The sequence below is a fragment of the Macrotis lagotis genome, chromosome 2 (assembly GCF_037893015.1).
Source record: "Macrotis lagotis isolate mMagLag1 chromosome 2, bilby.v1.9.chrom.fasta, whole genome shotgun sequence".
Taxonomy (NCBI): Eukaryota; Metazoa; Chordata; class Mammalia; order Peramelemorphia; family Peramelidae; genus Macrotis; species Macrotis lagotis.
The window spans coordinates 35,355,771-35,369,832 of NC_133659.1; the positions used below are offsets into that span (position 1 = coordinate 35,355,771).

At 37.8% G+C, this 14,062-nt stretch overlaps 1 protein-coding gene across 10 annotated transcripts in view; it reads left to right on the plus strand.

Annotated features, from left to right (window-relative positions):
• EVI5 (ecotropic viral integration site 5) overlaps positions 1 to 14,062 on the plus strand; it is a 195,548-nt gene that overhangs the window by 146,575 nt on the left and 34,911 nt on the right. For 9 of the 10 annotated variants that reach the window (XM_074221667.1, XM_074221673.1, XM_074221672.1 and 6 more), the window contains one exon: positions 11,913 to 12,008. In XM_074221667.1, coding sequence (XP_074077768.1) covers positions 11,913 to 12,008 — 96 coding nt within the window. Of the gene's footprint in view, positions 1 to 11,912; positions 12,009 to 12,900; positions 13,049 to 14,062 lie in introns of all 10 variants that reach the window. The other variant, XR_012475537.1, reaches the window with a different exon arrangement.

The following is a 14,062-nucleotide window of genomic DNA, read 5'->3' on the forward strand; positions in this document are numbered from 1 at the left end:
CTGATTGAAAAAAGCAATTATGAATTGTTCTAAGAAAACATATTCATGAAAAAAATTAAATTAATGAGAACTTAAACCTAAGAAAAAGATATAGTGTGGCAGATAAGGTGGACAGCATTTAGTTTCCCTTCCCTTCCCTTCCTCTGATTTGGCCATCATTTCATCCAAAGAAATGCCTTTCCATGACCCTGTTTATCTCTTCTGGTTACTGAAATTGAGAGATCATTTAGCCTTTGTCTCCATATTTTTAAATTACAGGAAACTTTTTTTACTCTTATCATCAGTGGTACGTGATACGTGTATGATGTGTTTTTGGAAGTTTAAAATGAGTCACCACGAAGTCGCTGAAAGGCCACCACTTACCACATTTACAGTTCTGAATAAACTTGTTTAATTTTTTTAATGCAAAGCTATATCTTTACCACATTGACTGAAGTGTTACCAAAAAAAATAGCGGCTGTGAGGTAGCTGACTGGTTACAAAGCAGTACCAAATCAGTAAAAACTTACTAAGAAAGGCTTAGTGGTTGCTATTGATGTTTCAGTAATGTCACAGAGCTTAATCAGAGTGACTAACTTACCCAGATTCACAGATTTACTTAAATCATTTGCTTTTCTGATATAGTTACATAGATTTCAAATACAACTGATTCAAATCTTTTTTCTAATATATATATTTGAAATATCATGAAGATAACACTAAAAATCATGACCATACCATAACCTGTTATGGTTGCCTAAGTGTAGTTTCATGATGGAAACGTTAAAAATAAAAAGACAGACAGACACACCACTTAACATCTAAAATAGTCAGAGGTTCATATGTTAGCAATCACATTAACCTTTCTTTTTTAAAAAAAGATTTGTAAGAAACCTTTTCATATATATTCTTATTTTCTTCATGTTTCTTAAGTTATCAAGAGAGGGGATTAACAAAAACGCTTTAAGAAATAAAACCTTTCTAATTGTATTTGAGACCAAGCACCTTGCACAGTGTCATGACCCTTCAAATACCACAAACTTTCTGTAATATGGCTCCCAAAGAAAAACCCACATCCTATGTATAACCTTAGATTTATTTTGAAACCTACATGAAGAGAACATAGAGATTACTAATTGTTTCTGTTATTTCCTTTAAGGGTATGAGGTCTAATTTATGACCTGAGTTTCTCAAATTTGCCAGATCCATATATAACAAAATTGTCTTTTATCAATTTGTTCTAAATATATAGTCCAAAGCCCTGGTCTTGGACAGAGACAGAATTTATAGATAAAGTGTTTATTAAGCCCTTCATACCTCATACATGATGCTGAACACAGAGGATAGAAATACAAGGAAGTAGGGCAGGTGAAGTGGTCTCTTCTCCTGAGGATCTCCAGCCCAGAAAGCAGAGCTTGGGGGAGAGGGCGCCCCCCCCCCTCTGGAAATGGTGCCTTTGAAGGTCTGGATCCATCCAAGAGAAGAGGTGATCCCATGGGCAGAGTCCAAGCTTCTAGACTGAGGGGAGATGAGGATGTGAGCCAGAGGGCAACCATAATGAGAAGAAAATAAACAATACTGTGAGCCTTATTGTTTAGAAATTAATAGCATAGCATATATAGTGCTTTTCTTTTTAGGTTTTTTGCAAGGCAGTGGCATTAAGTGGCTTGCCCAAGGACACACAGCTAGGTCATTATTAAGTGTCTGAGGTCGAATTTGAACTCAGGTCCTCCTGACTCCAGGGCCAGTGCTCTGTTCACTGCATCACCTAGTTGCACCCCCCCCCCCATATGTAGTGTTTTAAGGTTTGCATTATGCTTTACAAATACTATCTTATTTTATCTTATAACTCTGACAGATAGGTGTCACTGTTATCCCCTTTATACAATTGAGGAAACTGAGGCAGACAGTGGTGAAGTGACTTGCCTAGGGTCACACAGCTTATAAGTATCTGAGACCAGATTTGAATTTGGGGTCTTCCTTACTTGCTTCTAGGAGCTGGCTCTGCCCTTTGCTGCTTGTGAGCAACACTTTCCTGGCTGTGTTATTTCTATGCCTATAGACTCCCCTTTTGTCTAGAATGCATGCCAACTTCCTTGAGGTTGCCCCTCTCCAAGCTCTGACCATTTCTGGCCATTCTTTGAGGCAGTTCTCTACTGGAGGAGGGCTTTCCTTCTGTTCCATCATTGTCTAGGTTCCTTTTCATATGTGTGATGAGAAATAAGTGAGAACACAGAGCAAGCTTGATGCCCCCAACTTCACCAGGAGGCAGTCAATGGAGTCTGTAGGAGAGTACAGATCAAAGGAGCTGTCCTCCAAGCAGAGAGCAGAAACAAAGGCATGGACCTTGTCATCTGTTCTGGTACTCTTGTTTCCTGTATCTGTATGTGCAGGCAGTGAAATCACAGAATTGCCAGTTTCCAGGAGTTTAGATGAAGAATTACTATAGTTTTAGGTGTGTAATTTTCTACAATTTTCTTCGGGTGGTTTTGAGTAAATGTAAATCTCATTTGTAAGGTGCTCTTCTTAAAAATCGTTTTACTTTTTCATCAGACCTCTAGAGCAGAACCTAATTGTCTTCATTGGAAATGTTGCTGTAGCTACTCCTCTTCCTCTCTTCATTTAAGGACTCTTTTAAAGTAGAAAATCATGACTTCTATTCATTTTAGCTTGCTGCCTGTTGAATTCTAAAGACCATAATGGGAATAAGTATTTATTGACATTTTGTCATCTTTGAATAAGCACAGTTTAGTTTTGCAGATTTAATTGTATAGTCTAAAATCAAAATTTCCATCTGCAGACTTTCATTTAATACTTTGCATATTCAATAAATAGTTTTCACTTTAACATCTCTTAAGAATTTAAATTGGCATTCTGTCTTTTTTCTTTCCTTCTTGGTTAGTTTAAGACTAGATCAGAGCTTAAGACTCCATGAATCTATCATGGGGGGTGGGGGGGGTGGTCCATGAACTTAAATGTGAAAAGAACTTTAGTTCATTATAATTTTCTTTGTAATCCAGTGTGCTTAATTTTGTACATTTTTTAAAAATTCTGAGAAGGAATCCACAATTTTCACCAGACTGTGCAGTCTGGTGAAAAGAATTATAATGTGAGAGTCTAAAGGGATTATAGATTCTGAGTGTGTGTGTGTGTGTGTGTGTGTGTGTGTGTGTGAGAGAGAGAGAGAGAGAGAGAGAGAGAGAGAGAGAGAGAGAGAGAGAGAGAGAGAGAGAGAGATATGCTGGTTATAGCCCTCACATCTTGCCACAGGAAGGGCACTTCCTTAGACAGGAAGAGAGCAGATTTTAACATGTAAGCAGTGTTTCAGCCACAGGTTTCCCAGTAATACTCTAAGGCCATCACACTGTTTGCTAAAGAGCCTCCTAAGAAATATAGTTGAGATACAAAGAAAGGTTAAAAAGATGGCTGCCCTCCAAGAGAGACCACATAGACACAAATAAGGATGGACAGAGCAGGAGGAAGATAACCGTAGAGGGCTCAAGGGGAAGAAGAGGAAAGAACCAGAATCAGCCAGTCAGTCAATAAACATTGATTGATCCCTCCTGAGGACCTCACAGCATCATGGGAGAGGCAACTGTGTACATGCAAAATGTCCCCAGGACCAGTTAGTGGTAATCAACAGAGTAGAAGCATCAGAATGAAGAGGGATTGGAAAAGGTTTCCAGAATATTCTCAAGGAAATGCTTTCTAGTATATGAAGTTAGTATTCTCTTAAGTTACTTTGAAGAACAGCTAAAAATGTTTCTATTAGTTGTCATCATGAAGAGGGTACCTCTGGGTACCAAGCATTGAAGATAGTTCCTGGGTAACCTTCTTGGCCACTCAGCCTTCGAGGACTTATCAGCCCTTTCTCTAAAGGCATAGCCTTTCTGAATGACCAGGTCTTCTGACCCTCTTCACTTGGCCATTGAGTGTGGACCAGAGAATTGAGTCTATAGCCCAAAGCTTCAAGTTTGACCTGGAGCTAGACCCTAGGGCTCTTTCTTTTCAATTCAGGGTTTCTGCTGCAGTCTGCCAAGGTGAACTTAGAATCAATCCACAAGCATTTATTAACTCCCAGATGCATGCCAGGCCTGGGGGAGGGGGCAGATGGAAGGGGGTGCAAGTAGGGCTCAGCTTCTTGAAAAAATAGAATTAAGAGTGAGAAGTAGGAGCAGCTATGTGGCACAGTGGATAAAGCACTGGCCCTGGAGTCAGGAGTACCTGGGTTCAAGTCTGGTCTCAGACACTTAATAATTAACCTAGCTGTGTGGCCTTGGACAAGCCTCACATCAGCTGTGAGGAAGAGAGGTGAGTGGGTGAATCCCAGTGTGGGAAAGGGACTCATCTTCAGCAGAGCTGGAGCCAGTCTGTCAATAGCTTTAACAGTTAAAATAGGAGCAGCCTTTTTTATCCCAGAGAAAGAGGGAGGCACTGGCCTCCCTATAGAGTAGAGGAAGCCACATGGTTGCATCTGTGCTTAATGGAATATTACTTTGGCATCAGTGTATAGGATGTCCAGAAGCAAGGTGAGGTCCATTAGACACTGTGGCAATAATCTAAGTGAGATCTGTGACTGAACAAGTCAGAGCTTCTCTGGGCTCAAGTGCCACTTCCTCCCAGTTGAAAATACCATCTCTAATAAGGTTACCTTCCATTTACTCTATACCAGAAATTGAGAGTAAAATGGGATTGTAGAAGACTAGTCCAACCTTCTTTTAATACAGATGAAGAAACTGAGGCTTCGAGAGACTAAATGACTTTTCATCATCACACAATGAGTAAATTTTAGGGGCAAGATTTAAACTCAGAAGCCTGCTCTGGCCACATTGTCCATTTAGCTCTATACTTGTCTCCACACTGAAGTCCCTGATGAGAGCTAGTCTTGCCTTGCCAAGCCTCACTTTGGAATATTCCCACCATCTGCCTCTTCTCTTAAAAGAGAGAAGGAATCAACATGTAGTTGACTGACATAAGAAAAAAAATCATAAAATTGTATTGATAGGCTCCACTACAGATGTATGTTACATGGTCTCCACTGGGCCCTCAGTATAAGAAGGCACCATCCAACTCACTAGAACACCTATTCCACACCTTTTAATTCCTCCTAAAATCCTACATAGTCCCCCTTTCCCAATCAGCTCAATTGAGAATCTTGTCTCATTTCACTGAAGCTGCTCTCCTGAAGGTTACTATTGATCTCCTATATCTCCTTTTTTTTGCCAAATGCAATGACCTTTTCTCAATCCTCACTCTTTTTTTAGTTTTTGCAAGGCAATAGGGTTAAGTGGCTTGCCCAAGGCCACACAGCTAGGTAATTATTAAGCGTCTGAGGCCGTATTTGAACTCAGGTACTCCTGACTCCAGGGCCAGGGCTCTATCCACTGCACCACCTAGCTGACCCTAATCCTCTCACTCTTTATGATTCTCTTGGACACTGTGACGCCCCCTCTTGTCCTTTAGACTGTTTCCCTAGGTTTTTGAGCCAGCTCTCTCGCCTGTTTCTCCTCTGTCTCTGAACCCTCTGGGTCTCCTTTGCTGAATCTTCATCTGGATCATGCCTTCTAAACACAGGTGTCCTTTCAGGGCTCTGAACTGGGCTCCCTTCTCTTCTCCCTCCATTCTCTTTTACTGAGTGATCTCACCAATTCCCATGAATTCAATGATCATATCTATGCTAATGATGCTTTATCCTGAACTGTCTTCTTTCCTGACCTCCCTTTTAGATAGCCCAATTACCTGAATATCTCAGATCAGATTTCTGTATGCATCTTAAATTCATCATGTCAGAAATAGAATTCATTATTTTCTCCTCTATCAGTCATCTCCCCTCTTCTGAACTTTTTTATTATTGTTGAAGATTCTACTGCCCTCCCAATCATTCAAGCTTGCAGCCTAGGTGTCATGCCTTCAGCATCTTACTCTTATCTCCCACAAGCACAACTCCATTTCCAATCTGTTACAAAGTCCTGTCAATTTTATCTTTATGACATCTCTCTTTTATGTCCCCTCATATTTTCCTATTAAGTAAGTTGTATTTCTATACACAACTGTGTGAATGTGCATTCAGTTTAGATGAAAGTGATCTATTTTACTGTTGTTTTTGTATGAAATATTTCATCTCTCCTGCTATTTTTAGCCTCTGACTTTGTCTTCATAATGCTTCATAGAATCATTAACTTCCATTTAGCTAAATCTAATTTTCAAGGAGTTTTCTTCAGTGAGGTTTTATAACTTTTATTAAGAATTTTTTAGCTCTTTAATATTGTAAAATTTAAATTTTTTAAATTGTTTTAATCTCTTCTAGGAATTTTTATTGAACTTGTGTTCAAACTGAATTTTTCTTTTGAGACTTTTTAAAAAAAATTAAGTGTAGGACAGCTAGGGAGTACAGTCAATAGAGTACCAGCCCTGGGGAAGGGAGGATATGAGTTCAAATCCAGTCTCAAACACTTAATACTTATCTAGACCTAGGGCAAGTCACTTAACTCCATTGCCTTGCCAAAAAAAAAAAAAAACTCAAAAACGTAAGTGTAAAATTTTTATTTTTGGTTCCATCTTCCTATCCTTTCCCCTAATTGAGAAGGCAAAAAGTGAGATATTTATTATACATTTGAAGTCATAAAAACCTTGTGTACAAATTAGCCAGATTGTTGGGGGGGGACAAGAAAAAGAGAAGCATCTAATAGTTTCCATCTGTCCTTTATCTGGAGGTAGGTAGCATTTATCATCATGAGCCCTTTGGAATCATTGTGGGTCATTATGTTGATAAGAACTGCTAAGTCTTTCACAGTTGATTATCATTACAGTATGTGTAAATTGTTCTCCTGGTTCTTCTCAATTCAGTTTGTTTCAGTTCATGTAAGTCTTCCCAGCTTTATCTGAAACCATCCTGCTCATCTTACAGCACAATAGCACTTCACAGTTATATGTCACAACTTCAACCACTCTCCAATTGATGGGCATTCCTTCAATTGATAATTCTTTGCCAACTTAAAAAGAACTGCTATGAATATTTTTGTACATGTAAGTCTTTTCTCCTTTTTTTTTTATCTCTTTAGGATATAGGTCTAGTAGTGATATTGCTAGATCAAAGAATATGCATAGTTTCAAAGCCCTTTTGACATAGTTCCAGATTGTTCTTCAGATTGATTGGACCTGTTTACAACTCCACCAACAGTGCTTTAGCTATCTTATTTTTTCTATATCCTCTCCAGCATTTGTTCTTTTATATCATCTTAACCAATCTGATGGGTGTGAGATGGTACCTTAGAATTCTTTTAAGGTACATTTCTCTATTATTTAACAATTAGGACATTTTTTTCACATGACTCAAGATAGCTTTTGATTTCTTCTTTTGAAAAACTGCCTCTTATGTCCTTTTATCATTTTATCAATTAGAGAATGGTTCTTATTTTATAAACATCACTCAGTTTTCTTTATAGTTGAGAAATGAGACCTTATCAGAGAAACTCACTATAAAATTTTCCCCAGCTTCTTGCTTCACTTTTAATATTGGCTGCATTGATTTTGTTTGTACAAAAGCTTTAATTTCATGTCATCAAAATTGACCATTTTACTTCTCATGATCCTCTCTATCTCTTGTTTAGTCAGAAACTTTCCCTAACCACAAATCTGATAGGTAAATTTTTATATGCTCCCTTAATTTGCTTATGCTTTTACTCTTTTTTGACATTGGACAAATTTGAATGAAAACCTGTGTGGCATCTTTTCATTCATATATTTACCATTTCCCATTTTTTCAGTTATTATAGCTTTTTTACATAGTTTTGTTTGAAATTATTTTGAGTATATATCATGTTTCTTTCTCAGTTTTATTCTATCTTTATATTAATTTTGATCTTTAGGATAACAAGTTTTTTTGTACATAGGGAGTTTATTGAGGAATGATTTCCTTGTCAGTTGTGAGCCATTTCTTGTGGGTGAGTCCATGTATTTGTGTAAATCTTTTCATTTTTGTGATATTGATGTTCTCCATGTCCAGTACCAGTAACATTATTTTGCCCTGAAAATCAGCCATATACTCTACATATGTGTTCTCCATGTTCAGTACCTTCCCTTGTAACATTATTTAGCCTTAAAATCAGCCATGTACTCTACATACATGATCTCATTTGGTGTAAAACAAATCCTGTGAATTAGGCTCTTGACTTGCCCAGGATCACACAGCTGATAAACATTGGTGTTTGAACCACATCTTTGACTTCAGGCCCAGGATACCATCCTACTCTGTGCAGGTAGCTTCTGAACCCCCTGGGCTTGCTTCTCACTGAATGACTCTGTTCCCTCCCCTGAAATCTTCAGCTCATCTACCTCTGTGTTCATTCAGAAGGAATGCCCTAGGATTGGCAGAAGCCTCCATCACCTTGGTCCTGAGGTCCTACCACTTCTCAGGCAGGAAGTTGGAGAGAAAAACTTCTTGATGAGAAACCTTGCCCTTATTCATGATATTGATCCAGTATATTTCTCACATCTTTATTTCTGCAGATTTAGTTCTATCTAGCAACAAATCTCCCTGGGTTTTTAACTGATTAAGTTGTACATGTTGGTTTGTACAAATGACTGACTGGGGAAAAGGTACAGGAGTTGTCTATGTCAGCCTGAAAAAATATCTCTTTTGGACATGCCACAGGTGTTTGTGCTTGGACCTCTGCTGTTTAACATTTTTGTCAGGGTTTGGCTATTCTCAGCAAAATGATCCAAGACAGTTCTGAAAGACTCATTTATGAAAAATACTCTCCATCTCTAGAAGAAAGGATCAAAGCAATCTTTACTTTATTTTTCTTGGGTTTTTGTTTTTGTTTGGGGGTTTGTTTTGAGGTTTTAGAGGGGCCTGGAGAGGGTCTGAGTTTTCTTTCACAGCATGACTAATGTGCAGATATGGTTTGTTTGACTGCATTTGTATAGTCTTTATCAATTTGCTTTCTCAATGAGGGGGAAAGGGAAAGGAAGGAGGAAAATAATTTGAATCTCAAAATTTTATAACAAGTATTAAAAATTGTTTTTACATCTAATTGGGGAAAAATAATATATTTAATTAAACATTTTCAATGACTTGCTTAAAGACCTAGATGAAATATTTATCAAATTTACAGATGGCACAAAGGTAAGTTAGATACTAACATAAAGATGATAGAGTTGGGATCAGAAAAAAAATTCTTGATAGGCTAATAAGCTGATATTCAATAGGAATAAAATTTAAAAGCTTACACTTAACAAAATAAAGTTCACAAATGTGAGATGAGAGAGGCAAATTCAGCATGTTTTCCCCTGTACTCTCTAGGTCCATTTGTTCTCCAAGGCCCATCTAGTCCCACAGCTTATTGACCTCACACAAGAGCTAAAGGGCCTTACTTAGCAGTTCTCAGTAATATCAGTAATGATATCAACGTAACTTAGAGTTAGCAGTAATATCAGAGGTGATTTAATCAAATCCTTTGCCAAAGCATAAATAGTGTCCATTAACCCCCCCCCCCCATTTAAGATCATCTGTGATAGGGAACTTTCAAGATGGTCCATTATATTTTTACCATTTTTGCTTTATTCGAATAACTTTGGTTTTTCTAACAAATATTGACTTCTGTTTTCCTTTACATAATAGTTTAACTACCATGTTCAGAAAACTTTAACTGGGATTATTTTTGTAAAAATCATATTTAAGCATTAAATTCTAGATCTCTGAACTAGGCCAGCTGAAGCTGGCCTAATGAATGTAGCAATAGACCGACCTCCCTGGATCTTTTTCCTCAGTAAGAGTTGAGACTCAACGGGCCCATGTGGAGCTATGAAGTTTTGGTTTGCTTTGGGGGTTGTTTTGGTTTTGTTTTGTTTTTTTCCTAGTCCTATAATTTCTACAGTAGAGGGAGCTTCCAGTGAGAAATTTCCTTCACTAGTGCAAATCAACAGCTTTTCAGTTGATTATGCTATTTATTAATCATATGCTGTAATAATCATGATACCACTTAAAAATGTTACTTATCCTTCCTTTACTCAAAGGAAAGCTTATGCTTCATTATAATAACATGTTTTTTGAGAGGCCATACAATGGAGTGAATAGATGGATATGACTCCAGCAATATCAGGGTTGGAGGTCCTGCCTCCTTCAGTTTATTAATAAATATTGATCAGGCATCTAATTACTAAAGCCTCTGTTTCCTTATCTGTAAGATAGGGATAACCATACCATTAGTACCTGATTCACAAAGTTCTGAGGGATCTCAAGGAAGATGGTATGTGTAAAGTATTCTGCAAGCCTTAAAGCACTGAATTAATAATGGTAATTGAATATTTGTTAAATCCTGGCCATTTTTGTATCATTGTTTCGATTCTAGAATCCTTTCTGGTGGCTTTTAAACAATGGAAAAAATATAGCTCCCATCTTCTTTCTCTCATAAGAGATTGGTTTTGAAAATTTGATTGACTGTAGGAATGTTGGATCTACCCTATTTTCCTGAGATAAAAATATTTCCCTCATTTGCTGCTTGTTTCTCTCAGTCACTCAACATTTGAAAGTACCAGGCAGATGATAAAAAAGAAAGGCAAACCATGACCCTGCTTCCAATAAGCTCATATGCTAATAGGGGAGATAAAGAATTGTGCACGTGGATGGTTAGACAGTGTCAGTGGAAGGTAAATCTATGGGAGCAGTCAAGATGATAGAGTCCAGGAAATCTTACTTTTTAAAACCAGATTGGTCAGGGTTAGGTTAAGGTGCAATTAAATTGATTTTTAGACACTGTTAGATGAAGAAAGAACATATGTCATCAGGGCATATAGTTGGTGTTCAGTTAGACAACAACTGTGGTTGGTAGTTATATTGGGAATGTATATATCGGGGGGCTTTTTGTATACAAAGATGGCATTACTTATCCATGACTATAGGAAATAACTTCTGAATTTTTCTTCTGGTAGCAGTGGCAGATATGGGATGATGTATTCAGGCTATGCCCACCTTACTTAACCTTCAGCCATTGGTCTAACCAAAGGCACACATTAGAACAAAGGAACTCTTTTTTTTTAGTTTTTTTTTCCAAGGCAATGGGGTTAAGTGACTTGCCCAAAGCCACACAGCTAGGTAATTATAAAAGTCTAAGGCTCTATCCACACTTAGCCCGCCCCAGAACAAAGGAATTCTTGGTATTGACAATACAATCTGTAGATTTGCTGAACTGCAGATGCCTTCTAGCTCTCAATCTCTGATCCCATGAGCGTGACATTGATCACTATCCTGATAATGTCACTCAGAAAATTATCATGATGTTTAACCAGTGAAAATCCTAGGCATACATGGAAAGAAAGGGCCAGGCCAAGAGACACCTTGTCTGTAGTTCTGGGCCCAGCCTTCTCCATGGTCATCTATCCAGAATAGTACAAGATCAACACCATCCTTCCTCCAGCAGTTTAGAATGCTCTTTTTCCTTCTAGTAACAAATTTCCCAAAGACATCTCAGAGGACTTTCCACAAACTCACTGCCTTTGTTCTTGGGGTTTGAGTTAGAGGAAGAGTGGGAATAGGCAGTGGTCTCATGGGCATCTGGAATTCCAAATGAGGGCATTCCTTCTGCTGATGCAGATTGGTCCTTGCTCAGCAGTGATACTGAGAGGTCAATGTTCAGACATCAGACACAGCTCATGTGATGTGCTTGGTTACTTAGAAATCTGTCAGGGGGAGAAAAAAGGTGTGAACTCTGCTGTACCAAAAGTTGTTTGAAAACAAATGTCACTTCATGATAATTTGACAGAATAGATTTGTAGGATTTCAGGTGATTTGGTTTGGTTTGGGGGTTATTGATGATATTCAAGTGACAGGATCTCTGCTCTTTGAAATAAAATCACTATTCATGTCCCTTGGAAATTGAAAAAAACCTGTTTTAAGAGTTTGCTTTGCTTTTTTTTTTGTTGTCACCAAACAGAAAGAAGAAGGAAAAGTTCAAGGGCAACTTAATAAGTCAGACTCTGCCCAGTATGTGAGGGAGCTGGAAGAGCAAATAGCAGAGCTTCATCATGAGGTGAGTGAGGGATGGGGGATTTACAGCCCCTTGTCATCTGCTTCTATTTCTCTTCCCAACCCCCATGTTTTAAGACCATGGTCATTCTTAGGATCTGTCATATGACTTTGAGGCAAAAGACCTGATGTGCATCATTCATTATAAACCTAATATTTTTAAAGATGATCTGAATGTTTAATTTTTGTTCAGCTAGGATTTTTTTTATGAATCAGTTTAAACTCCAAGTTGAGAATTTGTGTTCCCAAATCTCTTCCTCTTTCAAGAAAGAATTTACAATATTTAAAGTTATCTAATTTAAAATTTTCATATTAATTAGTTTTCCTTATATTTAGAAAATAATCTGTTTTTTTCCTTGCAAGTTCACAAGTCACTTCAATGACTCTATAATATCCTTTATGCTTGTAGAATAAATGCATGGTGGGCGTTTACCGTTGGGGGCAGAGGGAAGTCTTTCTACCTCCGTCACCTCTCTCCCCTTCTGCTGGTATTACTGAGATTGCAAAAAAGGATACTTGCTTAATATCAGTTAACAGATTTCTTAGTATGTGAACACTTTTAAACTGACACCACCTTGAATCTGTGAAATTCTCAGGAAATTTTCAAGTATCTTCACTGTTACTGTGGTATTAACTTAGACTATTTGGATTTTCTTTTCATTAAAATTCAGCATGTGAGATTTTTGCCTCCACCATGTAATTTTTGGCATTTCTAGCTTTATTAATTTTTTTTTGGTTAGCAGGATATAGGTGGTATCATTTTATGTCTTTAAGGTAGGTTATCTTTAGCTAATATTCCATACTTGATTATATCATATGCTTTATATGGAGTAACCACTGTGTTATTTTTAATTTGCACTAAAGAAAAATAAAGTAATATCAGCTTACTATTACAGGTTTTGAAATTACAGATGCTAAATAAAGCTCATTTGGCCCAAAAGTGAGGTTGAACACTTAGGAACAAAAGCTTTCACATCAGTTTGCAACCCACTTCATTTCCATTTAAAGGCTGAGAGACCTGCGCCCTTCCATTTTACAGGAAAGGTAAACAATCTTGGACTTTATTAGATGGATTAAAGAGTAAATTCCAAAGGTAGACTAGGTAGAATCTCTTAAATTTGGAATCTTAGTAGAAAATGATTATTATGAGATTTCTCTTTAGAACCACCTCCTGCTTTCAAAGCCAAATAGTGTGGTCCGAGGATCACTGGCTTTGGAGTCTGGAGAACTGTCTGAAATCCCTGCTCTCCCATGTGGCCTGTGACAAGTCACTGAAACCTCAGGCTCCTCCTGTGTAAAATGGGAATAATGAGTCATTTACAATGTGGCTACCTCTCAAGGTTGTTGTGTGGATCAATAAGATGGAGTTCATATGAAAGAATTCAGGAGAGTCAAATGCTAGATCAGTGTCAACTCTTCCAAGCATTGTAACCAGTTTGCAGGGAATTTGGACCCTCTGTTGCTTTTCCTCTCTATTGTTGCTTGCTTTGCTTCCAGATATGTCTCTCAAAAGGTAGACAGAAAGAAAAGCTGGAATTGAAATTAGTCAGCATTACCTGTTGGTTCAGTAGCAGTGAGAGTTGAAACAACTTTTTTTTAATATAATCTGAATTTTTGGATAATTCTTTGAAGAGTTCTGTAGTTTTCATAGAAAACTATCAAGTCATATGTGACAGTCTAATTAGTAGTCATACTTGTTTTTTAATACTGTAAAAGTAAAATTTGCTAAGCACATGAATACAGAGTCTTGAGTCTAAAGAGGTAGAGGAAAGCTTGTAATTATTGGATTACCTTGAAGGACCTGGGATCTTTCAAAAACAAAAAACACCATGTAGCCATTTGTATGGCACTTCTTAGAACCAGTGTCTGAGTTAGTCATTATGACTTCCCTCTGCCCCCAATGGTAATGGCCTGTAATGGCCTTCTCCTGGAGAACCTCTGGCCTGTTGGCTAGCTTGAGCATAAAACTGAGAGGATATTCAGAGTCCCCCTCAGTATTGGAGGGGAGGGGAAGAACAGCATGCTGTTCAGCAATGGTATCAGGTCCTGAAGAGGTAT